This window comes from Crocuta crocuta, unplaced genomic scaffold (genome assembly GCF_008692635.1).
Source record: "Crocuta crocuta isolate KB4526 unplaced genomic scaffold, BGI_CrCroc_1.0 scaffold549, whole genome shotgun sequence".
NCBI lineage: Eukaryota > Metazoa > Chordata > Mammalia > Carnivora > Hyaenidae > Crocuta > Crocuta crocuta.
Window position 1 is genome coordinate 180,482 of NW_027529169.1, and position 27,500 is coordinate 207,981.

At 53.8% G+C, this 27,500-nt stretch overlaps 2 protein-coding genes across 2 annotated transcripts; one reads left to right on the forward strand and one right to left on the reverse strand.

The window, feature by feature from the left end:
* The first annotated feature begins 3,654 nt into the window (after positions 1-3,654).
* TMT1B (thiol methyltransferase 1B) lies at positions 3,655-5,801 on the forward strand. Its single transcript, XM_077757450.1, has 2 exons — positions 3,655-4,222; positions 5,340-5,801. Exons 1-2 carry the CDS (start codon positions 3,725-3,727, stop codon positions 5,574-5,576), a joined length of 735 nt encoding a protein of 244 aa, XP_077613576.1. The 5' UTR covers positions 3,655-3,724; the 3' UTR covers positions 5,577-5,801.
* A 373-nt stretch (positions 5,802-6,174) lies between these two features.
* ITGA7 (integrin subunit alpha 7) lies at positions 6,175-25,726 on the reverse strand. The gene is made up of 25 exons (XM_077757451.1): positions 25,506-25,726; positions 21,215-21,342; positions 21,034-21,113; positions 19,638-19,893; positions 18,620-18,739; positions 17,582-17,789; positions 17,243-17,436; positions 16,791-16,879; positions 16,550-16,677; positions 16,344-16,439; positions 16,126-16,187; positions 15,810-15,979; positions 15,240-15,389; positions 14,447-14,562; positions 13,695-13,887; positions 13,533-13,613; positions 13,347-13,426; positions 13,133-13,207; positions 12,889-12,991; positions 12,174-12,350; positions 11,863-11,994; positions 9,534-9,647; positions 9,211-9,309; positions 8,998-9,123; positions 6,175-6,901 (listed from the first exon to the last, which is right to left on the reverse strand). Exons 1-25 carry the CDS (start codon positions 25,709-25,711, stop codon positions 6,671-6,673), a joined length of 3,414 nt encoding a protein of 1,137 aa, XP_077613577.1. The 5' UTR covers positions 25,712-25,726; the 3' UTR covers positions 6,175-6,670.
* Between the last annotated feature and the right edge of the window lie 1,774 nt (positions 25,727-27,500).

A 27,500-nucleotide genomic window follows, 5' to 3' on the forward strand; every position in this document is an offset into this window, starting at 1 on the left:
CCTGCTTCAGATTCTGTGTCTCCTTCTCTCTCTGTCCCTCCCTCATTCACATTCTGTCTCTCTCTCAAAAATAATAAACATTAAAAAAAAAAGATAAATCAGGAAATAGAACTAGCAGGACTTGGAGATAGTTTGGATGTAAGAATAAGGGGGAAGAAAATTTTTTAAATGAGTCCTGGAGGGGCACCTGGATGGCTCAGTCAGTACAGCATGCAACTCTTGACATTGGAGTGGTAAGTTCAAGCCATAAAGAGAATAAAGAGGCTGTGAGATAGAGATAGATAGATAGATAGAGATGATGATAGATGATAGACAGATAGACAGATAGATAGATAGATAGATAGATGATAGATAGATACATATGAAAATAGATACACAGATAGATACATAGATAGATAGATACATAGATAGATAATGGAATATTAGTCAACTATAAAAAGAATGAGATCTTGCCATTTGCAACAACATGGATGGACCTAGAGGGTATAATGGTAAGTGAAATAAGTCAGACAGAGAAAGACAAATACCATACAATTTCACTCATATGTAGAATTTTTTTTTTACAAATAGTTTATTGTCAAGTTGGTTTCCATATAACACCCAGTGCTCATCCACTCATATGTAGAATTTAAGAAACAAAACCAAAAAAAGGGGGGAGGGGGAAAGCGACAAACATAAAACAGACTTTTAAATACAGAAAAACAAACTGGTGTTTGCCAGAGGGGAGGTGAGTAGGGGGATGGGTGAAATAGATAAAGGTTATTATGAGTACTTATCATGATGAGCACTGAGCAATGTATAGAATTGTTGAGTCATCTTGTACACCTGAAAACATATGCCCACACAAAGACTTGTACATAAATGTTCATAGCAGCTTTATTTGTGATAAACAAAAACCAGAAACAATCCAAATGTCAAATTAACAGCTGGATGGATAAATGATTTGTGGTATGCCCATAAAATGGAATACGACTTACCAATAAAATGAATTATTGATACATGCAACAACACAGATGAATCTCCAAATAATCATGCTGAGTGAAATAAGCCAGACAAAAAGAATACATACTATAGGATTCCATTTGTATAAAATTCTAGAAAATGCAAATAACCTATAGTGGCAGAGCAGACCAGTGGTTCCCTGAGGATGGGGATGGAAGAGGGAAGGACAGATTGCAGAGACATGAGGAAACATCAGTGGTTGGTAGACATGTTCATTATGTTGATTGTGGTGATGGTCTCACAAGTGTATTCATACGTCAAAACTTACCTAGTTATACACTATATATATATGTATGCTTTCTTATGCAAAATACACCTTAATACAACTGTAAATAAATGGGGTATTAAGTTACAACCTATTGAATAAAATAGAAAATCTGTGAGGCAATAATAATATGAATGAGTAAATAAATAAACAGATGATAGATAGGTAGATAGATAGATAGATAGATAGATAGATAGATAGATAGATAGATAAAAGATGCATAACCCCAAATATATTACTGGTGGAAGTGTAAATTGAATTGAAATAGCCACTTTAGAAGACTTTTGGGCAGTATCTGCTAAACCCAATAAAGTAAGGTATTCAAGAGTGTGTACAGCATACTGCCATTTGTGTAAGGAAAGGGGAGAATGTATACACATATGTGTCTGTGCATCTAAATATGTGATGGGTGTGTTATCTGCTAATTCACAGATCAGCTCCATTTCCAGGATTCCAAGAAATTGTGTGATACTTAGTGTGTCCAGAGGGGGCATCTGAGTGATTGAGAGATGGGAATAGAAGACTGAACCTTCTCTGTAATCCCTTTGTACCTTTTAAATTTTGTACCATGTGATTGTACTATCTTTTCCAAAAAAGCGTTTAATGATTCTTTTAAAAGCAAAAAGAGCCCTTCTCTGCGGAGCGACTATTCTCTGACCTCACCTCCCACCACTTCTCCAACTCTCCCCATTCTTCACTAAACTGAGCCACTCACCCTTTCCAGGAAGGGGCAGGCGGTGTCCGTCCCGTACACCTGCTTTCTTCCATATACCTATCCCCCTCTGAGGCACCTCTTTCGATCCTCAGTTGGCTTGCCTACTCCTGACTCTCTTTACTACTGCAGAAGGTGGCTCTGTGTCTACACCATGCTGTGAACAGTCTTCGAACGTGGGTTGCCACTTCCGTTGTGAGCTCACACTCCTACTGTGGAGAGAATCGCTGCCTCCTTTACAGTGGCAACAGAAGCCAAGCCCAGAGAAGAATGTGTCATGCTGTGGGGTCACAGAACCTCTCTCCTGGGCACAGCACAGGGGCTGCTCCTGGCTCTGGCAGCTCTGCGTGGGAAAAGACAGTTTCCTGAAATAGCTCATCTCTGTCTGACTCAGGAGTTGTCCCCAGACCTTTTTTCTAAGGCTCCTACAGGCCAGGGCAGATCCGCTGAGGGGTTCAACTGGAGGACAGAGGCAGTGGACTTTGAGAGAGTGGCCCTCTCAACCAGGGACTTTTTTAAAACTCAATCCTCCTCCAGAGTCCACCAGGGGCCCTGGGAAATGTTCCTCACGAGATTTTAGAGTATTGTCATTTCCTCTTGTTTAATTCTGAGCTATACAAAATTTCCTTTGGCCTCTGTGCAATTGGTGTGCAGCCATTAGGACTGCCTGTGGGGAGCCTTCCCCCAAGATTTTGAGGGAGGCTTGGCCCAAAAGAGAAGCCACCACTAATAATTTGGGGACTTTCTGCTAAGATGACTGTGACCCCAAAATCTGGGCTCTGAGGCTCTCCTGCCTTAGTGGCCGCCTGGTACCGAAGCCTCAGGAGTACTGTCCTAGGCTGTGAGGACAGCTAGCATCACCTGCCTCCCATCTTTCTCCACTCTCCTTAGATCACACAAATGTGGAAACAGGAGGAGACCTCAGAAACTGTGTAAGGCCCACCCAATCCCTCTCTATCTCCCCATTTTACAGATGAGAAATTGGAGCCCAGCAAGTAAAAAGACTTGCCCAAAGAAACAGCAAGTTCTAATGGCAGAACTAATTCTGGGACCTAGGCTTCCTGACTCTTCTTCTCCACTCTGCCTTGTTCTCCCTTCTCTTCTTCTATTGCCAGGGCATTGCAGTCTCGGATGTGATAATAAACACCAGTCAGTTGAGAAAACACTTTCTTTCTGACCTGCAACCTCCCTGCTTCTTCTGACCAATCCAGCCTTACCCTGAATACCCCGTGTTTGGCTTCTATCTGGGGCAAAGGCATGTTACAGTTTACAGAGCCCTGGGGGTGTGCCAGGAGAACCCAACCAGAGCTTCCAGCTTGCATAACCTGGACAGATCTTGGGGACAGAATGAGGCCAGCACATGCCCATGAGTCAGCTCTGTCCCAGCACTTGGCCCCCATGGAGCCGTGACCTGAGACACATCCCTCTCTGCCCTTCCCACTCCTCTCTGATATGATCAGCACTTCCCACCTTCCACTGACAGAGCACCCCAGACCTCAGGACACCAGCACCACCTGTTCTTCCACCCCACATAAAACTTGTTGAAGAGCGTGTGGGGCTGTAAGACCTGAGCCCTCGGAGGGATTTCATACACCCTCCCCGTCCTGGCAAAGAAAAAAACTTGACAAGAAGGACACAGGGAGCAAAGTCCTGTCACAGGGGGAGGAGAGACTCCTGTCTGCAGTGGCTGGAAAGAGAGAAAAGGCCAGCGCCCCAGCGGAAACACCACTCAGAGCTGGTCTGTCATGGATGCCCTGGTTCGACTCCTGCAGCTGCTGGTGCTGCTCCTGACCCTGCCCCTCCACCTGATGGCCCTGCTGGGCTGCTGGCAGCCCCTGTGCAAAAGCTACTTCCCCTTCCTAATGGCTGTGCTGACCGCCAAAAGCAACCGGAAGATGGAGAGTAAGAAGCGGGAGCTCTTCGGCCAGATGAAGAAGCTTATAGGAGGCTCCGGGGAGGTGGCCTTGCTGGAGCTGGGCTGCGGCACTGGTGCCAACTTCCAGTTCTACCCAGCTGGCTGCCGGGTCACCTGCCTGGACCCAAACCCCAACATGGAGAAGTTGCTGACGAAGAGCATGGCTGAGAACAGGCATCTCCAATATGAACAGTTTGTGGTGGCTTCCGGAGAGGACATGAAACAACTGGCTGACAGCTCCATGGACGTGGTGGTCTGCACCCTGGTGCTGTGCTCCGTGCAGAGTCCTAAGAAGGTCCTGCAGGAGGTCCAGAGAGTGCTGCGGCCGGTAAGCAGGAGGGGGAGGGAATGGCGTGGGGCAGGCAAGCGCAGACTGGCCACTCCAGGACGGAGAACCTGCTGTACCAGCACATGAGACACCCATCCCCCACCCCCACCCCCCATCTGCTGGTGAAGAGCAAATATGACGAGGGCCTCGATAGGGCAGAATTGGGTGCTGTGGAAGCACACGGGAGAGTCACCTTAAGCGGTGGTTGTTTGGGAGTGGGGGGGCGGGGGGGGAAGGTGGGAAGAGAGAAGGACACCTAAGGAAGTGAGGTTTACATCGAGATCTGAGGAATTAAGTGGGATGTGGAGGAGTGAAGAAAATAAAAGAGTGTTCTAGGTAGAGACATTTGGGGAAATAGAGTCTATAAGATTTTGAACTGGGTGTGGAAAGGAGTTTGGGATGGTTTCCAGGTTTCCAGTGACTGGTGGAGGGAGGGAGGGAGGGAGGGAAGAAGGAAGTGTCATTTGCTGAAATGGGAGGAAACTATTTGGGACTTGTTAGGTCTGGCTGAGACAGCCAGGCAGAAAAGCCACAGAGGCGGTTAGGAGTCCAGATCTGGAAGTCAGAAAAAGGTGTAGCCTGAAGATAGAGATTTGGATGTCACCACCAGCTTACAGCTGGTAAATTCAAAGCATAGGAGTACATGAGATCACCTAGAGAGGGTTCAGGAAGGAGACAATAGCCGAAGGAACACCGGCATTAGTCAGGAGTCAGGTGCAGGGTTTTCCTGGGATGTTGGCCAAAGGATGAAGTTGCGTGTAACGTCTGAGTTTCAGAAGCGAGCATCTCTGTACACAGTGAGATCTCTGCTCATGTCTCTCCATCTCACCATCTATCTGCCCTTGGCTAGGCTGTCCCTGTGGCCATCTTTTCAAGATCTCTCACCAGTCATCCCCACTGGGAGGATCTTTACATGCACTTTTGAGTGGGAGGGTGGGAGCCAGAGTCCACAGAAAAAGTCGGGAGCAGAACAATTCCCTTCATACACTTGCAGACCAGCAACCCCTGCTTCACCAAGAGGCTTGACCAGGGTTGGTCAGCGAGGTGGGGGTGAGGTGAGAGGAAGGGTGCGGAATGGAGCAAATAAGTGGCCCTGACTCTCTCTCTTCTCTCCCAGGGAGGAGTGTTCTTTTTCTGGGAGCATGTGGCTGAGCCCCGTGAAAGCTGGGCCTTCCTGTGGCAGCAAGTTTTAGAGCCCACCTGGAAACACATTGGGGATGGCTGCTGCCTCACCAGAGAGACCTGGAAGGATCTGGAGAGTGCCCAGTTCTCTGAACTCCAAATGGAACAACAACCCCCTCCTTTCAAGTGGTTACCAGTCGGGCCCCACATCATGGGAAAGGCTATAAAATAACCCTTCCCCAAGCCCTGCCTCCAGCCAGAGCAATCCCACCTACTGGCTAAGTCTGTCTTCCCCTGAGAGAAATCTAGGCAAAGAAGCCATTCCTCTCCCCCCCACACACACCGTCTTCCTCCTTCCCTCCACCTCTGCCAGGGGTCTAACTTCAATTCTTCCTTCCAAAGTGAAAAAGCTCTGGGGCGCCAGACTGACTGGGTCAATAGAGCACATGACTTTTAATCTCAGGGTCATGAGTTCAAGCTCCACATTGGGTGTGGAGCCTACTTTCAAAACGATGAACAAACAAAGTGGAAGAGCTCCATTCCCACCCAGACCACAGAGAAGAAAGTGATATGTCCTTTCTTAGACTGGGTCTCGCAATTTTTGCCCACCCACTCCTGGGGCAGTTCCCTGTCCTTTTCCCTTGTTCCCATAGGAAAGCGCCCCCTCCTCTTCATCTAAGAACACATGCCCGTGCCTCCAGGAACTGGTCACAAAAGACATGATACATGCACCCCCACCGGCCCCCCAACCCTCCCTCCCACTACCAGNAGCGGTCTTCTCCTGGAGACCCTGGAGAAGGGGGAGCAGGACTCAGCAAAGAATCCAGAGGTTTTGTCCTCAAATATTGTTTAATAAATAGATAAAATCCACTAGATTGATGCAGCAAACTAAGGTCAGAGGGGAGGGGAAACTAGGGAGAGAAGAACCCCTGAGTCAGCAACACAACCTCCTCCCCAACCCTCTGGGCTTAAGGCACTTTCAAGGGGACAGGTCCTTGGGGTCCTATTAAACTGGGTGAATGGGAGAGGGAGAGATTAGGGTCCCTTCTCCCACTTTTGCGTCAGGACCTCACTGCCCTTCTCCCCCTACCCCACAACCCCATTCCTGATCTGCCCTCACCTCACAGTGTTCTAAGGGGAAGTGTGTTCTAAGGGGAAGTTTTGGGAGGTGTTCCTTGTAGGGGGGAGACATCTATGCCCCTGAGGAAACAGATCCTGTCACATCCTGATGGGACTCCAGCAACCCACTCTACCCTCTTCATCCCAAGGAGCCATGTCTGGGAAAAGGGTGGAGGGGACCCACAGGCCGGGCTGGGATGGAGGAAACTAGGCGGTGCCTGACACGGGATGCCCCTCCAAGCCTGGCTCAGGGTGCCCATCAGCAGCCAGGATGGGGTGTGCATCGGGGCCCTCCCGCCGGGGGCTGCCCCAGTTGTTCCTCAGGATGGTGCCCGTCTTCTCCTCTTTGAACTGCTGTCGGTCTTCCCGGGGGATCTTCACCGCGTGGTACTGGGGCACGGTGGCTTCAGGGTACCGTGCCCGCTTGAAGAATCCCATCTGTAAGGACAGCAGGCCCAATGTGAGGAGCGTGCGGGGCTGAGGTCCCTGGAGCAGATGCCCAGCACAGCACAGCGCCTTGTCTCCACCATCACCGGGACAGAAAGTACCAACTGCAGCTGAAAGGGGCTGTGTTGGACAGCACCCAGTGCAGTGTGCGATCCCTGCAGGTGAGACCATCAGTGTGGGGTCCCCAGGTCATCACTCACAGCAAGAGAAAGACCAGGAGGGGCTAAGGGTGCAGGACCAAGGTCATCTCCCTTGGCTCCTGGAAGAAGGAGTTGCAGATGGAACATCAGGACCACTGACCCAACCCAAGCTTTTTAAGAGACCCAATAGCACACCCCAGTACATAAATGCAATCTGAGGCAAAACATGGCTTCCTAGACCCCTGCTTGCTCAGAATGACTCCTCTGGAGCCTCAGATGCACACAGCCTGTGTACTCAAACACCATCTTCCTCAGGGCAGGGGCCCCTCATCCATGACTATGGTGGCCTAGCCCTTTCCTACATCAAGAACATGCTGGCCCTTATGCACCAGAGTGGGAATGGGCCCCCTTGCACACTCACACTCAGGACTGCCTGAGATGCCTACATGCTCCAGCTGCACCACATGTCCTTGCACATTTGTCTCTGCACACCCGTGCCTACAGAAAAGCCATGCATGCACCTTCCTGCACTCCCACATGCTCATACTCTGTGAGCCCACCCACCCCTCTGTGCATGCCTCGGGCTATGTATACTCACCCTTATAATTTCACCCTTAGGATAACCTCCCGTTCCTAGAATTCACACCACCTTCATGCAAGCTTAGTTCTTCACCCTGCACATTCCTGGTCCCCTGAATGCTGGGGGCTCTACTCACAGTTACACACATACACACCCACGCACACGCACGCACACACGCACACACATGCACACACACAATTACCCCACAGTCCCTGGGCCCCCAGCTTCCACAGCTGAGGGCTGCACAGCCAGACGGGCCCGGTGATAGTTGGTGGGAAAAGATGAGCTCTGGCTGCTCCGATGGAAGAAGCCACACTGGGATGTCAAGGGAGGAGGGGAGCAAAAGAGTAGTGGATGGGAAGACTCAGGAAGGACGGAGGCCCTTATCTCTGCTCTGTCCCCCTTCCCTGAAAGCAGGGAACAGGGATTCTGGGAGCCAATTTCATGAAAGTATCGATCTCCCCTATGACCAGCCAAGCTCCCAACAGTTTGGATGCTAATCCAGAGGCCCGGTCCATTAACAACTCACATTTGCCCAACAATGTGCTTGGTCTGCAACTGGTCCAGGGAAGACTGCAGCCAGTCCTCCATGGGGCCCCAAGGACATGCATGGTTCCCCATAGCCCAGTTGTGGCATGTGGTTCAGGGTCTGACCACTCGTGGTGGATGTGATTCCGTGTACTAACACGTGCATGGGAGTGCTTTTACGTGGAACCCCAGACACAAATGTGACTCTGTCTATACTATGCACGAAGCCAGTTCCAGGTAGAGCCTGGTACATGGAGGCTCTGAGCTCAGTCCTGGTAAGTGTCCACCCGTTGTGCCTTCTGTGTCACAGTTTCCTTCCCGGCCCTATCCGCCAGGCTCCAGTGAGATCCGGCCACACTTCCCTGCCTCCATGACTTTGCCTCCCATGGTCCCACCCACCTCATCCTCCACCCCACCTTCTTCTAAGCCACCTGCTCTCAATACCTCTCACCTCTGAACTCCCCACTGCAGTGCCTTGCCTTAGTGCCTTCTGCCTTGTCCTCAACTACAAGGCTCATCTCTTCCACTAGACTGACTATCACATCCTTGAGGACAAGATCTGCATCTGATTTCGCTCTGAAACANCACTGCAGTGCCTTCTGCCTTGTCCTCAACTACAAGGCTCATCTCTTCCACTAGACTGACTATCACATCCTTGAGGACAAGATCTGCATCTGATTTCGCTCTGAAACATCCAGAGCCTGACAGTCCCTGAGACGGACAAGTGTTGAGCGCAGACTGGCTGAATAAATGAGAGCGTGGGTGGGAAGGAGAACCACAGCATGAAAGGCCACCTGCCCGGCAGGGAAGCCCCCCGGCCCCACCTCCCCGAGCCTCACCTTCCACATGAGCAGCACCAGCAGCGCCAGCACCAGCAGCCCGGCCAGTACGGCCAGGAGGATGACCCACCAGGGGACTCCTTCTGCCACCACAGCCACAGGGTCCAGGTAAACCATCACTGGGATCTGGGGAATGAGGGATTAAGGGAATAAGGGCTGGCACAAGGGAAAGAAGAGCTTCCTTACCCCAACCTCCCCAGGCCTGCGGCTCACCACTGTGGAGGCATCTCTGAGCAGCAAGTTCTTGATAGAGGACTTCACAGTGATGTTTGCTCGGACAATCACTTCCAGGGACTTCACAGCTGAGTACTCCTGCAGGGAAGGACAGCCTCCTCCTAACTGCCCCATGCCCCCTCTTTCCCACCCTCCCCCAGCTCCTGATTTTGTAAATGGAATGATCCCCAACACAGAGGATATTTCTGTCTGTCTTGGGTTAAGAGCATGCTGCATTTCGGGAGAAGGCAGAAGTAGTGGTGAGTCCCAGAGGGGCTGCTGGGGAAGAAGACGCCAGCCCAGCACCCCCACAGGGCTCTTACCTCCAAGAAGGTACTGTTCCAGAGGCGGCCCCAGACGTGCAGCACGGCAGCTCGGTCAAAGCTATACAGAGGGCAGCTGAACACCACACAGTTGGCAGTGCCCCGGACACAGTCCTAGGGACAAGGACAGGCAGGGCTCTGAGCCTATGAAGGGCCCAACACCCTCACATATGTGGTCACACAGACATAGAGTCTGCCCAGAGCCTTCACTCCATCCCTCCATGAGCTCCCACACCTTGGACCCCCTTGTTCCTCACTCTCCCATTTCCCTTACCTGACGTCAAACTCACCTCCTCCAGGAAGTCTTCCCAAACTAACCCCATGGTCCAAAAGAGCAGCCCACCCCAAATCTGGCCTATCTGGCCTTGAAATGCGTAGAAAGCAGGGAGGGGGTCTCTTACTTGACAATAGAGAGTGGCTTCCCCAATGAATGTTTATGTTATATAACAATGGGGCTCCCTTTACTGAGCACCTCTTGCCTGCAAGGTACTTATTAAAGCTTCACAACTGTCCTGCAAGGTGCATATTATTATCATCCCCATTTTCCAAACTAGGAAATTAAAGTTCAAAGAGGCCAGGTGCAGGGCTCCTGGCTGGCTCAGTCAGTGGAGCATGCAATTCTTGATCCCAGGGTTGTGAGTTCGAGCCTCACATTGAGCATGGAGATTAATGTGATACTTAAAAATAAAATCTTAAAAAAAAAAAAAAAAAAGGCCAAGTGACCTGCCTCAAGTCACACAGCTAGCAAAGCTGGTAAGTAGTGGAACAGATATTTGAACCCAGGTCCGTGGTGGGCAAAGCCACACGCCTACGCGAAGCCCAAACCCAAAGAACGAGCTACTGGGGGAACAGGCGACTTAAGCCCTGCTCCTTTCAGGTCTGACCTGATTTGGTCCAATCCCACCTGATGATCCAGTTGCCTAAAATCTGTGTTACATTCACCACACTTCATATACAGGATAATGGCTTTGAGGGCGTTCGAATTCTTTGAATGGTCTTTTACTTTGCCACTTTTGAGCAATTCAAGAATCCTTGGTCAATTTGTCTAAAAGCAATTTTAAGGGGTTTTTTTTGTAGTTTATTTCTTTATTTTGAAAGAGGGAAGAGGGAGATTGAGAGAGACAGAGACAGAGAGAGAGAAGGGCAGAGAAAAAGAAAGAGAAATAAAGAATCCCAAGGAGGCCTCATGTGGGGCTCGAACCCATGAATCGTAAGATCATGACCTGAGCTGAAACCAATGACATTTAATCAACTGAGCCACCCAGGCACCCCTCTCTAAAAGCAATTTTAGGGGTGCCTAGGTGGCTCAGTCGGTTGAGTTGTCTGACTTCAGCTCAGGTCATGATCTCACAGTCCGTGGGTTCAAGCCCCGCATCGGGCTCTGTGCTGACAGCTAGCTCAGAGCCTGGAGCCTGCTTCAGATTTCTGCATCTCCCTCTCTCTCTGACCCTCCCCTGCTCATGCTATCTCTCTCTCTCTCTCTCTCTCTCAGAAATAAACAAAACATTAAAAAATATTAAAAGCAATTTTAGGCAAAAGAATAAATTTCAAAGTTCTTATTAGAAAGGGAGGCCTTTCTGGGAAATCGGTCACATGGAAAAGGCAGGAAAGCACATGTAACAGGGAGCCTGCTATTATGCAAATTTGTACTACCCCCATGTGCCTTCATCTTGCCTCCTGCCATGCTCCTGGCATGCTCTGGGGGAGAGGGGAGGCTGAGGGCCCCCACAAGAGACGGGGTGTAACAGTGGAGCTCCCTCCCAAGCAGATGACACCAGAGCTGACCCAACTGTTTAACATTCCCTTGCACATGGTCTCTTTGACTCCTTCTACTGCCCACCCTTCCATAGCTGGGATTCACCTCCTTGCAACCAGGCCATATACCACCACCACCCCTCAGTCTGCACACTCTCCACACTCTCAGTCTCCGCACTGCACACTGCACAGTCTCCACACTCTCGCTGCCAGCACCATCCTACAAGGCTCGAGCACAGAGCATGTGCTCATCGGCTCAATACATCCACTTAAAGAGCAAAACGATGTAAAACAAGGAATTGATTGTGCGGCTAACTGGCTGTAGGTCAAGTGCCCTGCTCTGGAGTGAGTACTTGGCGGCCATAAGGGGACCTGTAATATCAGCAGCTGCTTCACAGTTGTGACATAAACTGTCTTGTCAACTCTGTCCAAGTGTCTGGCCATCACACCTTTCAACAGGCCAGCCTCCCGGACACCCACCCCTCTAAAGCTCCACGTCCCCCAACGTCCCCTATCACAGCTCCAACACCCCAGCCCTTCATTCCGACCCGACTCATGCTTGCCCTGCCCTCACCAGGGTGATGTTTCTCTTCTTCTCGGCAGAGGACACCGGCCACCAGGATGTGCTGGGCTCTGGCTGCTCCGGACGCTCCTGCGGCTCTGGCTGCTCCAGCTCCCGTCGCCTCCTATCCCTGCTGTCCACGTCCTGGATGCAGGGAGTGAGGGCAGTGAGCATCCCTCCCAGCGGCAGTCCCGAGATGGCCTCTCCTCCCCCACTGCCTTCCTCCTGCCTCCCCCAGCCTCCCAGCCCCACGACATCCTCCCCAAAGTCTAACCCCCCACCACCCAGTTTCAGTGGCCCTGACCACCCTGCCTAAGCCTCACCAGTTGGAGGATGTTGGGCCTCGGGGAACAGAGCCCCTTCTGCCCAGGCCCTCGCCCGCCCTCCAGCTCCACCCGCATGGGGTACAGCAGCCACTTCCCGTTGGCAATCTCATGGGGCCACATGATGTTGAGGAAGGCAGAGCCCAAGGTGTTAAGCGACTGGCCTTGGTTGGAGACCTGTGGGCACAAATGAGTGTGAAGGGTAGGAGCTTGGTTTCTGAGCAGGCCAAATCTGCAGAGATAGAGGAGACAAGGGCTAGGGGAAGGCCTCAAAAAGCAGAGCTTCAACAAAGATTCAGGATCCTAGACCCCACCAGGCACCATTTGCTGCCAAATTTTCACCCCAAAACCAGGAAGACCTGGACATGTCACTGCAAGGGTGGAGAGGCCCCAGCTGAGCAAGGGCAGAGTTCTAAGGAGAGACACCAGCCCTCCCCCACTGTCCCCATCCCCCAGCTAAGGACCCTGGCAGAAAAGCTCCCCTGAACCCTAATGGCCTACCCAGACCAGCAGGTGAGATGTCCAAAAATGACGAGGAAATGATCAACTGAGGCCCCAGCACAAACACCTGCCCACAACCAAGGTCCAGGAGCAAGGGGAGGCCCTGAACTTGCTGGACCATCATGTTGCCATAGGGTAGAAGAACCACAGCCCGTGAGACATGTGTCAGCCTCTCTAGGTGCCAAAAAAGGACAGGCTTTCCCAGGACACTCACCGTGACCTCATACTTGACCTTGCTGCCTATATCTCGCTCAGACTGCATGGCGCTCTCGCCCCGTACCACACCAGAGAAGAAGAGCTGCTGGGGAATGGCCACCCTGGTACAGAAGGGTCAAAATGGGGTCTGAGGAAGCCTGGGGCCTGGTTGCTTGGAGGATCAGTGGGCAGAGCCCAGGTCAGGGCTTGGGAGTAGCAATGCCCTCCCCTCCAGCGGATGTGCCCATCTGGACGGAGCTTACCCCGTGATGGACAGCGGTAGCTCAATGAAGACACGTGCTCGGACAGAGACCGGATGAGGCTCCTGCTCACTGATCCTGGTATATGGGCAGGAGCAGGCATGGGCAGGGGGCACAGGTACCACCCCAAGGGCTCAGATGAAGACAGCAGAGCCCCATCCAGGTGGACAACCAAGCTGCCCCCACCCTCACCACACCCTGGCCCCACCAGGCTTACGTGGCCAACAGAAGCTCTACTTCCAGCTCTGTGGTCTCAATAGTGATCCCTGAGGTGCTAAGGATGAGGTAGAAGGTGACCTAGGCCAAGAGTGGAGAGAGAATAGGGTCAGGGAAGGCCAGGGGCGGGAGAAGGGGTCTGGGCTTAGACAGGCACTCCGACAGAGATAAAGGCTGACATGCCCACCTGGGCACCTCTCTTCATGGGGTTCCCCAGCTCACACTCGACGTGGGAGGCATTCTCATTGGACAGGCAGAGCGGCTTCTCCTGCAGGGGGGAGAGAAGGAGAGGTCAGTTTGGTTTATTGGAGCCCTCGAGACCCCACCCCACCCTGATGCAGGTCCTCACCGCAGGGTCCAGGGCTCGGACTCCTGAGTAGTGCAGAGAGGTGGGGAGGGTGACCAGAAGCTGGGCTTCATGAGCATCATCCCCATCAGCCTGGGGGTGGGCTGGATCCGAGGGCAGGTTGGTGACCGTCAGCTCCAGGCCAATGACTGGCTGCCCACTCAGGGCAAACAGGGCTGTTGTCCCATCTGTATCCCTGGAGGTCAGATCACATTCACTTTAAATCTGAACACCTCCCTCTGCCTCTCCCACTCCTGCCTCCTCCCCGCCCAGTGCCTGCTGTCTGCCTCGGCCCCGAGTCTCTCCTTCCACCAGCTCCCTCACACTGCCCTCCACACCAGCCCAAACCTCAGGTCTTCCCACACTCCAGAGAATCAGACTAGGAGTCAGGAGACCTCCCTTCTGGTCTGAGCTCCCTTACATACCCAGCTGGGGCGAGTGACTTAACCTCTCTAGGCCTCCTTCTCTATCTATAAAGGGACTAATAATAATTCCTACCTCACTGGGTTGCAAAGACTAAACACTGAGCTGTATGTAAAATGTGTACTATCACATACATTCATATACATATATTATCATATATTGTGAAGGTTTGCTATTCTTTGCCAGGACAGCCCCTATGGCCCATCACTGACCCTCATCGTCTGAATTATCACAGGTCCTCCCCAGCCTCAGCCTGGCCCTCCTGAGGAAGCTTCCTTCTCTCCCTTGAATTCTCGCCTTCCTGCCCTGCCTGATCCCTCGCTCCTTCTCACATGGGCAGAGGCTGGAACTCCGTGTCGCCAACCCGAGCACAGAAGCGAGCATGGACCAGCTGCAGATTGCTCTGACAGATCTTGTCTTCACCACAGCCTTGCTTCAGGAAGTGGATCTAAGGAGAGATATGAGGAGAGACTCACTCATAGGTGTGAGGCAGGGGACAAATGTGTCACTAAGACATACAGTGCGGTAAAGTATCACATGATTAAGCAACCTGGGTTCAGATCTCAGGTCTGCTGCTTACTAGCTGTGTGATACTGAGCTGGTCACTAAACCACCCTGTGCTATGTCCTTTTCAGTAAAACAAGCATGTGATGAGGCCGAGGTAGAGGCCAGTGGGTAAGTCCACAGCAAGGCCACATTTCCCTAGCCTCCCTTCTATGTAACTGAGTTTCAGACTTAGAACATGAAGGGAAGTGAAGAGCATCACTTCCGAACTAGCCAGGAAAGCCATACAGGGAGCTTCATGTTCCCCCTTCCAGGTGACAGGGATGAAAGCCACCCAAGGAGCTTGGAGGCCACATCTGAAGATGGCAGATCCCTATCAGCCCAGGGCCCTGAATGAATGCATGGGAAGGAGGAGCAGTGTCCCCTCTGACTAGGAACACATGATCACTTGGACCATTTTCCATCCAAGGGTCTACTTGTCACAGCACCTTGAGATATGAGGAACTGCTGGGGTAGCACATAAAAGAGCGTTGTAAGCTACGAATGCATGTCACTGGGAGGGACAATGATCACGGCTTCTCCAAGCCCCTTCTCCTGAGCTAAAGCAAACCCATGGCTCACCTCTGCCCGCTGGGTGCTGGGCTGGTGGGCATTGAGGATGGGAGCCACTGGGGGCAGCCCCTGGCCAGGAGCCTGTCGCCGGAGCCGTGGGGTCTGGAGACTGTAGGAGAGGGTCACCACAATGGCCCGAAGCTTGTCTTTGACATTCTCCTGTGAAGGGGAAAGATGGACAAGGATACAATCCTCAGGCCCCAACCAAATCTAAGAGAGATTCTGAAACCTGGTGAGAAGACTGGGGAAATGAAGGAGAAAGGTGGAGACCAGGGCAAAGGGGAGGGAAAGCGACTGGGATGGAAAAGGGAGGAGCCCAGCATCCAGGGCTTTGAGGACCATGTGTGACAAGGAATACTCTGCCATCTCCAGAGAGGACAGAACATATACTCTGGACATAGAAGGCAGAAGACACAAGTAGGCAACAGGCAAGGAGGAGGTCAGCCTCTAAGGGAGGCTTCCCAAAAGTTGAGATGGAAAAATGAGGTGTAAGCATGTTTGGGAAGAAGCTAAAAGGAGTCAACAAAAAAAGATCATGCAATGACAATGACTCTCGGAGGCCAAGGGGTCGGTGTCCACCTGTAGCTGGAACATGGTGTCTCCACAGACTCGGTCATGCTGGTGCTTCAGCCACACGGTGCCTGAGGCCTGGTGCTTGGGGTCATCAGGGCCACGGCTCAGGAAGGTCACACGGGGGACCTGGCCCCGGAGCCTTCGGTCTGTGTCCCCATCTAACACATAGTCCAGGGCTATGGCGTGTGGGGAGAGGAGGGGAGCCAGTGAGCTGGGGAACTGCTCTATTCCGACCCTATCTCTGCGATGCCTTTCTCTCCACCTCAGAGTGACCCACCCAGAAACCCAAAGGGGTGGGAAATGGGAGGGGAACCTCACTCACCCACAATAGGGCTGTAGCTGCTGGGGGTTGCAATGTAGCTGAAACAGACCCGCAGGTCCACACTGTGGGGGCAAAGGTAGCTCCTGAGCCAGGCATGACCGATGGGCCAAGGCCTCACTCCTCTCCCAGCCGCAGCCCCCAGCCCCACACTGGGCAGAGGAAGAAAGGGGGGAAAGGGACACTGAAGTCTCCCTGCCTCCCCTTGGATCCCACCTCACCAGACTGAGTGGCCAGCAGCACAGTTAGGCTGTTCTAGGTCAATGGCTCGGGGAGCAATGAAGACCTCATGGGATACGTGAAGGACGGGTCTGGCCCTGAGGAATGGGGAGTCAAAAGCACAAGAAACATGAGATGAGGAGGCAGGGAAAGAGACGAACTGGCCCCAAGGAAGGAGGGGCAAAGGCAGAGAAGGGGGGCTGCTCACCTGAAGAGCACAGCAGTGTCAGCTAGGGAGCCAACCAGTAGGTCTGGGTAATGATTCCCATCCACATCCAGGCCACCCGACAGCGAGTAGCCGAAGCTCTTTATGCCCACGGCCTCACCCTCCAGCACCTACAGGACAAGACCATCAGCTCCCCCAGCCCGCCCCCTGCCCTCTGCTGTTGTGCCCCCTTAGTTCCCCCATACCCATGACCCCCACACGTCATCCCAACGACCCCCCTCACCTGGGAAGGTTTGATGACAACCCCCAGGCTGCTCCCATGGTAGATAAAGACTTTCCCATCCCCATCAAAGGGGGCCCCCACAGCGATATCTGTGGGTGTGGGAGAAAGGGAATCAAACTGGGGCAGGGCAGGAAGGTGGGGTCCAGGCCCCAACTTTCCCTCAGTCACTCAGTTCCATATAATATATTTTCTATTTTATTGAGAGGCTACTAAGTCCCAGGCACCTTACACACATCATCTTTAAGCCACTTAGCTACTCTCTGCAGATATGACTATCAGAAAGGTTACTTGCCCAATATCACGAAGCTGGTAAAATGGTAAAGCTCAGATGTAAGCCCAGGTTGCTTCTCTCCCAGAGCCCTCAGAAGGCCTCCCCCTTGACCTCTGAGGCACTTCCCCATCCCTGCTCCTGCCCCCTCCCTCCCCCGAGGCTTTCCAGTTCCCAATCACACCTGCAAAGCCATCTTGGTTGAGGTCCCCTAAGACAGCCAGGCTGATCCCGAACATGGAGTCAGGAGAGCCACAGAGCCGGAGAGGGGAGACCCCAGCCCAGTGACCCCCCTGGTTCATGTACACATACACGGCACCCCCCAGCTCTTCTTGGCGCTCAAAGAAGTAGGGGGCACCCACTACCAGGTCTGACCAGCTATGGAGAGAGGGAAACAGTCAGTGTGGCTCCCTCCCCAGCCAGGGGAGATGCCAGACAGATGCCAGAGGCCCCTAAGGCCTCCTAGACCCAGCCTCCCCACCACCCCCGCCCCCCGGCTGCACTCCCCTGTGCCCACTCTTACCCATCATTGTTCAGATCGGCCACAGCCAGCGAGTAGCCAAAGCCGGAGGTCAGGCGCTCCCCAGACAGCATAACTTCGGGCACCAGGCGACTGGCGCTGTCTTTGCGCAGAATGACCACAGCACCCTTATGGTTGGCACGGGGGGCCCCTGCCACAAAGCTCAGCTCCTCTGCACGCACCAGACCCTTCCCCGAGTCGATGGAGAAACCTGGGTGGGGCGGCTTACCAGTGAGCACCCCCGAAAGACTTGGACCAGGGTGTGTCCAAGCTCCCCCCACTTTGCCCCCTCCTCACAAGTCTGGAGCCAAAAGGTAGAGGTGCCCTCCAAGTTATCAGCACCACAGCCACCGGACTGCTCTGCCTGCCCCTCCAGAACCTTGGAAGCCCTCCCACACCCACAGGCTGGAGTTTGGCACAAGAAGTGCGATGAGGTCAGCCTTGGGGACTGGGGAGGAAAGAGAAAGGCAATGACTAGGAAGGCGAGCCAGCTGGGCAGGAGCTGGGCAGGGCACCATGCAAGAAGGAACGTCTTCCCTCTGCACACCCAGAAGGCCCCAGTTCCATCCAATGCACCTTCTTGGCCCCTACTCCCAATATGCCGGCAGGGAGAAGAAAGGCAGCGGGGCGCCAAGGGGGAGTGGGAAAGAACTTGGTTCACCCAAACATCTCCCAGGCCTCGTTTCCTCCCCCTCTGCAGAGGGATGCAGATGAGACAAGGAGAGGGACTTATCAACAAGGCTAGGCCTTTCTCTGGCATGTGCCCGCAGCCCATCCTTCAGAGAAAGTCCCACTAAAGCTCCACCCTCCTTCTTTCCCAGTACAGTCTCAGCCCACCTGGTTCTTCCTCCATGGAGACCCCCGTTCACAGCCCCCTAGGCCATCCCCCTGGGGGCATCTTCTCAGGCCTGGTCACTGGGCCCAGCTCTTCTCTGAAATGTGGGCCCAACATGGATTTCCCCAGGTATATGTTGGTGAGGGCAGGGCAGGAGAGGAGGGGAGGCCGGGCCAAGCCCCCAGGGCCCAGGGGAGCTTACAAACCTAAGTAGCTATTCAGGGCCAAGTCTCCGGCTGGTCCTGGGAGCCGGTCAGCGGGGTCCAAAGTTTTATACACCAGCTGGTCAGGGTCTGAGCTATCAATGTTGGTCACAAAGAGCAACCCTGCGGGGGGGCGGGGGGGGGGAGACACCGGGGAAGGGACATCGAGAGGAGGGGCCACAGAGTGGGGAGACAGAGCCAGACGTGAAGGCGAGAAGGAGATACAAGAGGAAGAGGTGGAGAAAGAATATGAGACAGAGAGACCAGAGAGAGAAGAATCAGAGATGGAAAGACAAAGAGAGACAGGTGAAAGCCAGAGACAAAGACAGAGACAGAAGGATGGGAGCATGGAGAGGGAGAACAAGAGAGAGGAGCAGAGGGTTAGAGCAGCTCTGGGCCAGGGTGGGGTCCCTACCAAAGTAGCTGTTGGCAGGGACCGGGATGAGGCGGGGGTCCTGCTCCTTCTCACCCCCCGCCTCGTAGGGCCCGTCGTCCAGGTGCGCCAGGTCCGCTGAGCCCTGTGCACAGAGCTCCACCCTGGCGGTGCCTGCAAGGACAGACCCGTTAGTGCTCCGGGGCAGGGAGCCAGGAGCACCTCTCAGGCCAGATGCCCGTCGGGCACACAGGGAAGCCCCCGGTCTCCCATGCAGCCCTGTCTCCACCCCTTCCCCAGCCCAAGCTTCCTGGCCCCACAGGCTTGCTGTCCCACTCACCGAGTGTCACCTCGGCCAGCGGCAACATGCGGACAACAGGAATGGGGATGATGAGGTTGGGGAGCGAGCGGGCGCAGCTGTGCACGTGGGGGTCATGCCAGCGTGGTGAAGAACACTCGGCCATTCGAAGGAGACGCGACACCCCCACTCGTGTGTGTGCAGGCATGATGGGAGTGGAAGGTGTGCCAGTGCCCAGGGCTACGTGGCGGTGAATGTGTGGCATGCTCAGCCATGTGCTGCCCCCACTCCCATCTCTGAGGTAAGAGGACATTTCGGTTCCCTTCTCCCCTCCCCAAGGAGTGACTCACCCTTCCAGTTATAGGTTCCCGGGGCCCCAAAGAGGAGGTAGTGGCTGTCAGGGGAGAAGGCGGCAGCTGTGCCCTGCTGGCAGAACCCAAACTGTTCGTGCCCTTGGGGGCGCCCCTCACAGAACTTCCACTCCCCACCATCCAACTCATCGCGGACGGCCAGGTCTTGGCTTAGCACAAAACAGCGACCGATCACATCCCTGGTCTCCAGGATCTGGTCTACTCGCTGCCGTGCCTCGTACCGGTGTGCACAGGTCTGTGGGAGGAAGGGATGCGGGGTCATCCCACTGTGCGGGCCAGTGACCCCCTAGAGCCACGCGGCCCACATGCAGACGTTTGGTGGGCACGGTTTCGTGAGCACATACTCACGCACACAGACACACACATCACGTGAGCACCGCCACCCAGCCCAGTGTTGGGCAATAGATATATAACTATCCCCCCACATCCACTCGCTTGTCCCGGCGGGAAGAAGCCTTATTCCACATTCTGCCCGGACACCGCAGGTACCACTAAGCCAGCACACGGCATCCTGCCTCCTGACCCTGCTGTGTGGCCCTGTCCCCAACACGCCAAGCTGGTCCTGTTTCTGCAATTTTTTAAGTGCCACCACTTTGTCCGTGAAAAACTTCCTCCCCTCTCCACTCCTGACACATTGTTTATTCTTGAAAGGCTGCCTGAAATCTCCACCACCTGCAGGAGTCTTTTCTCTCCACTCTCCTTTGGATTTTTCACACGGTGGGGACCGTCCCGCTCACTTAACGTTAACCACATTCTGCCCCACAGCGACTCATATTATAACTTGTGTTTCTGCATGTCAGTGATGATACAGAGAGAAACACACACAGAAAAAGAGAGAATGAGCATCTCTATAACTAGGCAGTAGGCTCTCTGTGCCATGGACCAGGCTTTTCCTTGTCACTACCTTTCCTCTCTCAGTAGCTAGCACAACACCCGATGTTGAAAAGCCTCAGTAGGAGTGTGACAAATGGATAGATGGATGGATGGTTAGATGGCTTTAAATCATAAGGACAGGGACCAGGGGTGCCTGGGTGGCTCAGTCAGTTGAGCATCCAACTCTTGATTTTGGCTCAAATCATGATCCCAGGGTCGTGGGATTGAGCCCTGAGTTGGCCTACTTAAGATTCTCTCTCTCTCCCTCTGCCCCTCCCCCTGCTCACGCTCGCTCACTCTCTAAAAATAAAAATAAAATAAAATAAAAATAAGGAGAGGGGCTATGTCTTATACCTTTTTGCTACCTCCCTGAGGTCCTGGAAATCAGGCCATCATACCACACGCCAACCTGTGTTCTATAAACACACCTGTGCACCTGCACACACCATATACACACTCACACACCCCACCCTTGCATACAGTCACAAGGAGTGGTACTCACGACAATCTTGCCCCCAGGCCCCTGGCTCCGAACACTGACTCCCAACCACTGGTTCTCCTTGCTCTCTTTCTGCACATCAGCTGGAGGCACAACACTGGGAATGAGGAGAGGGAAGAGGAGGCCAAGTCCTCTCCTCCCCTGCATGCACTGCACCCCCTCCCTACCCCTACGAGGCCCACACCTCCACGGTCGATGTCAACTCTGTAGCAGTCAGTCTCTTCCAGGCTCAGGGGACAAGCGAAGAGGCCCCCGGTGCGATTCGCCTGCTGCCCAGGCAGAGCCAGTGCCTGCGGAGCCCCCACCAGCAGCCTGCACGATGGGACAGGAGCAGGCGTTAGAGACAGAGTGCTGGGCCCCACCAGGGCTGCCCAGGCCCGACCCCTCAGAACCACGTTGAGTGTGAAGAACTAAGGAATAGGGCCAGAAGTCAGTTTCCCCGAGTCTGGCGAGGGCAAATTATTACACTTGGTGATGCAATCATCACATTACACACTCACATACTATCTGGATGAGGGGCCATGTGCACTGTAGATACACGCATGTGCGCATGCACCAAACAAAGCAGCCTTGCCAGTGCTGCTCATTTGAAAGAACCGCCTGTTCCCAGCACCTGTTCCTGACCAGGCCCTTCCCTACTCACTTCCTGGCCACATCCCCAAGCTCTACCCTCCTCCCCAAACCCAGTCCAGTTGGAACCCTCCCAGAAATGCCAAGAATGCTGACAGCAAAAGTAACAGGGGCCCAAACTGGCACCACGAGGTGGCCCCGGGTCCCACTTCAGGGGCCAAGCAAGAGGCTAGATATGGGCCTGTCCCCCCATCCTTCATCTGGAACCCACTGAAGACCCCTCCCCACCCCCAGCAACCCTGCCAGCCCCAGATTCCATCAGTCACTCCCACTGGCATGGAGGTAGGGACAAGTTCCTCATCTGTCTCCCATCCTGCCCCCATTTTCTGCTCCTATCCTGAATCCCCTTCCCCCTTGTTCCTTCTCCTCCCCACATCCAGGGTTTTCCCCATTCCTCCCACTCTCCCTGCCCCCACCCTGTCCTCTCCTACCTCCCCCTCAGACACTTTCCCAGCTACAACTTTCTTGGCAGGACAATTTTCCATGATCACAGCCAAGCCTTTTTCCCCAGGGGAGGCCTGTGCTGGGAATGAAGGCTGCCTGGGTCCCCTGGGGCTGAACCCCAGGCCAGGAGTGAAGGAAGGGTAAGGTGAGGTGACTGGCACCCAGCTGACTACAGGGATCTCTCTTCACAGAAGGAGAGACTCAAAAGTGGAAGCAGGGAAACCTCAAGGCCTCTCTCCTACACTCTTCCTCCATCTCCCTTGCTGGGGATGAGGCCCAAAGTGGTGTCGGGCAATACTGCAGACAGGCATCTATGGGGCACTGTGCCAGTCCCGAGGGGGGAGGAGAGGGCACAGAGCCACACTACCTTCCCACAGCTCTAGTCTCTTAGCAGCTGTCATCCTGCGTCAGAGCCAGTGTCCAGAGCACGGAGGGGGCAGGGAGTGGCAAAAAAGACAGCATGCATTCGGCGTTCATCAAGAGCCATGTACTGAGAACTTAGCATCTGCCAAGCCTTGGGTCAGGCACTGGTGAGACAAGGAAGTAGTATTTCTTCGGCACCTACTATGGGCCAGGCCCTAGGCTAGATGGCAGGGATACAGGGAACGAACATTTGTCACTCTCTACCTAGGCTGCAAACATCAGGTTGGGCAAGTTACATGCGTTCTCTCTTTTAAGCGTTACAGCAATCCTATGTGAGGGTTCTTTTCTCGTCTTTCAGATGAGGAAACTCACTCACATACATTAAGTAGGATGCTGGAATTCATATCCACATCTGCCTAACTCCAAAGCCCATGCCTTTTCCACCATAGCCAATGATGAACCATCTCCAGAATACTGAAGACCATTCCAGAGAAAGAACTGGAGGGAGGGGAGAGAAGGGTACCCTGCGCAGAAAAGGAAACAACATGGCCAGCCTTCTGACAAGTCCACAGTACCCACCCCCACCCTGCCTCATCGCCAAACTCAGAGATGGCCATCTACTGGAGGACCGGGGCTATCTTACTCATCTCTGTGCCTGCCCCATAGGAGGCATCTGGATGCCTTTGTTGAACCCATACACTGTGTAGACTCAGAGAGACACCCAGTGCCTCAGCTGGTATGTTCAGTGTTCACATCTCCCCTAGAGGTCTAAGTAGGGAGGAGGGTGGGGGGAAGAGGTCCATATGGAGGAAAGAAGCTTGTGTGCATACATACGGCCAGCCGCACCCTCAGTGGAGAACAGACCAGCCCACCCAACCTAGGACAAGAGTTCCCGCACACAGCCTCTCTAGTCCCTTCACCTCTGCCCCAGCCACACACTCTTCTGGCTTCACCCCACGGTCCCCAGACACCCCAGGTCTCTGGACAGAACAGCAGCCACAACTGTACCCACTGCGAACAAAAGCAAGAACACCTTGGCAGCTGGGGGTGGAGGGATTCCCCGGGAGCCTGGCCACGTGAAAGCAAAGGAGTATAGCCCACTACCACCGCACCTCTCAACGGTGCACACACTCCAGGGCTCCGACCCAAGGCCTGTCCTCTCTGACTCTCTCAAACTGGGTGGCCCTCTGGGGAGGGCGCTCGGCCTAAGGGCTGACTCAACCAGGGTGATCTGGCCAAGCCTTTGGATCCAGGTTTGCAGTAAGGCCCTAAAGCTATTCTCTGGCTCCGTGGATCATGATACAGGAATAACAGTACTAACACTTTCATAGCACTCCCTGTGGGCCTCGCGCTATTCTAAGGGTTTTATATATACGAAGAACTCTTAATCCCCACAATGACTCTATCTGGTCGTCCTACTGTTTAACTCCGTTTTATAGCTGAAAGATATAAATGAGGCTGAAACCACAGAGCAAAGAAGGTTAGACTTCAAAGTCTCATCCAGGGGCAAGACTGAAAAGGCATCACGACAGGTGAGGCCTTTCAATCAGTGGGTGCTGGTGATGGCCAACTGCAACTCAAAAGCTAGAGACTGAGCAAGGGACCTGGTCTCTCACGTGCCACCAGGCAGCAGAGCACCCCTTGCTGGAACCACAGCAAGGTTAGGCAGTCAGGCTCCTCTGGGAATGCCCCCAGTTTGGCTCTGGGAGACAGCGTCAGGGGCCACCTTCAGAGAGGAGGGGGAAATGACAAGAGACCAAGCTATTAAAAATAACCTAGAATTTGCCTGGAAATAGCTCAGAGAGTTCAGCATGTCCTAAAAAGGCCTCCAGTCCTGGAACTCTGGTGGATGGGGGAAGAAGGGAGGGAGAGAGACAAGATGAGGTAAGACGCTGATAGAAGGCTGAAGAAGAGATGAAGTCAGTTGCTTTCTATCTCTCCCAAAGCGTGGGGGACCACTGACCACGCTCCCTGATGACAGGGATAATGGAAGAAGATTAGAGCTAGTCCCTCCTTCCCAAGAGGGGAAAGAGAAATGAGCTCCTGTCCCTACCCTGTGCCCCCAAGCAAATAGTATCGGGGAGAAGACAATCCCAGCGGACGGCATTGATCCCAGTAATGGACACTTAGTGTGGCTTAGGCGCTGGCCTAGGAAAGAAAGGCCCCCTGGCAGGAGGGGGTGGGAAGCTTTCTTCCCTTTGTCTCTCTTTTTAAAATCATACATGTAGCTGGAGCCAATAGGATAGGAAGCATGACAGGCATAGGCCCCACACGTATGTGTCCAAATCCCATGAGTCCTGAACTGAATAGGAAATAACCAGAATTGTCCTCTGCCCTTGACTCCTCCCTGCTCTCCCCTACTGCTGAGATTCCTAGACCTGGAAATTTCCTGAGGAGAAGGAAGGGGAGCATCAGCCTGGCCAGCATCCTTCCTGGATCTCTGTCACTGCCGCTGCTGCGGCTACAACTTTTGGATGCTCTGTTTTCTGCTCCATCATCAAACCACCCAGTACAGGTTGTACAGGTTGCCATACCCTCCCACGTCCTCTCAACCTTCTCTTTTGTTGAGCCACAGAAATAAGTGGCAGGTCTCCCCTGACCCCAGGGTCCTGCTCTCTTCATTCCATCCCACGGCAATGTTCTCACTGGAACTTACGTCTGGAGTCTACCCTCCATCCCTCCCGGGGTGTCTTCAGCCTCTCTGTCCTTTCCCTCTCCTACCCTAAGCAGAGACAAGTCCTTCTTCCTGGGGGAATGCAGCTCTCTGAAGAAGGGGAGTCACAGTCCTGGGACTGGAGCAAGGATGCAAGTTGGGGGGAACAAAAGGAGACAGTTCCCTGCCAAGACAAGAACCCCTCTCTCCAACTCATCCCCAAAGCAAGACCCCGGGTCTCGGAGCCTGAGGGTACGCCTCCAGGCCCCAGACTGAGGAGGCAAGGTGGAAGTGTGGGGTATCTGTGGACAGCCTGAATCGTCGTGGGGGTTGGGGGAAATCTGTGGCTCGGGCACGGGGATTCTGGGCGGGTGTGGTGACTCACCAGCTCTGGGGTCGGGGATGCAGCTGCCGGTGCAGAGCCACAGAGAAGCCGAAGAAGCTACCCGGGTCGCCCTCCTTGCGCAGGGCGCCCATCACGTCCAGATTGAAGGCGACAGCCCCGGGGCAGAGCAGTCCGGCCAGCAGGGAGCCAAGAAGGTAACAAATCCCGGGGGGGCCCCGAGGACCACGGCTCGTAGTCCCCGCCATGCGGCGAACCTTGCGCGCGCTTCCCACGAGCGCAAGAAAACTCGCTTGCGCCCCAAGCTCCAGGTCTCCCACGGCAGGTCTCTGGTCTCGAGTCTCGCAGATCTTTCAGGGGTCTCGCAATCTCTCGCCTTGCCCCCCTCTCCCGCCGCTCCGCCGCCCCAGCACCCGCTAGGACAACTGCAGCGGCCGCAGCCCAAGGGTGAGCTGGGGCTCCCGCCTCCGCTCCCAGGGGCGCCGCCCCGCACCCGGGCCCCGCCCTCGACCCCGCCCCTCGCTCCCGCGGCAGGTGGAGGCTTCGCTGCGTCGCAAAGGGATGCCCGGGCCAGCGACTCCGGGTAGGAGAGGGCCTGGCTCTGTGGGATCCCCACCCCAGCTTCGGCACCGCCCCCGCCTGCGCGCTCCTGCCCTTCCCCCCGCTCCAGGCCAAGCTCGCGAGTGGTGGGGGCGGCGCCTGGGAATGAGGAGGGAGAGAGAAGTACGGATAGAAAGGGATCGAAAAAGAGAAAGGGGGGTAAGAGATGAGAAGTGCATGACGCAGTCTAAGAGAGATGCAGGCAGAGAAATGAAAGGGGAGGGTCCTGTGTGGTCCTTTGGTGCTCCCTTCTCTCCAAGGTCAAGTAGAGCGTCTCGCTGCATTTTGAATCACACCACTTCACGCCCCATGCCATCCCACCCGCCAGAAACCGCCGGCAGTGACAACGGCTACGCTGGCCACGACGTCAGCATTCAGGGAGACTGAGGAAAAGACAGAAGCAAGAGGAGAGAGAAACTCAGCAGGCTTGGAGAGGAGAGCAAAAGAGGCAGGTAGAAAGAAAACAGAGAAAACAGACGGAGAAAGAAGGACAAAAGTTTGATTAATAAAGAATGGGGGCGCCTGGCTGACTCTGTCCATACAGCATGAGACTCTTGATCTCCCAGTCTGAGTTTGAGCCCCACCTTGGGCATAGAGATTACTAAAAATTAAAAATAATAATAATAAAATAAACACAAAAACAGAAACACCCACAAGGAATGGAATGGAGGAAAGAAAATTACTGAGGCTGATACAGGAAGAGGAAATTAAGCAGCAAAAAGGGAGTGGGGGTCAAAGAAGGGAAAAGATGAAAAAGACTGGACCCAAGAGACAGAGGGATGGAAAGGATGTCTTCATTGGAGAGGGCAGGCTTCCAAGCTGGTCCAGGCAGGATCTGGGTGGGGCTTCGCAAGGATCTCCACAGGGAATGGCAAGCCTGTCCCTTTTCCTCTTCCTTTCCCCCAGGGCTGAGACAGAAGCAAAGGGAGGGGGGACATTTTCCAACCCTCTGCTATTTATAACTCCAATCCAGAAATGGAGCCAGGAGGAGAGATAGGAAATAATTTGGCACAACTGGAACCTAGCTTGTTCCCACCTCCCCTTCTCATTGGGTGTTGGTCTTGTGTATCTCTACCTGTCCATCTTTCCTTTCTCTCTCTCACTATCTGATTTTGTCTCATCTCAAACTCTTTTTGTCCCTCTTCTTGCCTGTGTCATTTGGAACCCTTTTTCAACAACTTTTCAGTATCTCTAATGTTGTCTCTGCCTCTGAAGCTCTGTCATACTCTTAAGATTTTTCTCTTCTCAGGGGCTCCTGGGCGGCTCAGTGGGTTAAGCTGACTTCAGCTCAGGTCGCGATCTCACAGTTCTTCATGGGTTTGAGCCCCGCGTCAGGCTCTGTGCTGACAGCTCAGAGCCTGGAGCCTGCTTTGGATTCTGTGTCTCCTTCTCTCTTTGCCCCTCCCCCATTGGCTCTCTGTCTCTCAGACGTTAAAA

Coding starts and splice junctions, on each gene's coding strand:
- TMT1B (XM_077757450.1), top strand. CDS start 3,725: ATGGATGCCCTGGTTCGACTCCTGCAGCTGCTGGTGCTGCTCCTGACC. Junction 4,223..5,339: donor TCCAGAGAGTGCTGCGGCCG/GTAAGCAGGAGG, acceptor CTTCTCTCCCAG/GGAGGAGTGTTCTTTTTCTG.
- ITGA7 (XM_077757451.1), bottom strand. CDS start 25,711: ATGGCGGGGACTACGAGCCGTGGTCCTCGGGGCCCCCCCGGGATTTGT. Junction 13,208..13,346: donor GTAGAGCTTCTGTTGGCCAC/GTAAGCCTGGTG, acceptor CCCATATACCAG/GATCAGTGAGCAGGAGCCTC. Junction 12,351..12,888: donor AGGTCAAGTATGAGGTCACG/GTGAGTGTCCTG, acceptor TTGTGCCCACAG/GTCTCCAACCAAGGCCAGTC.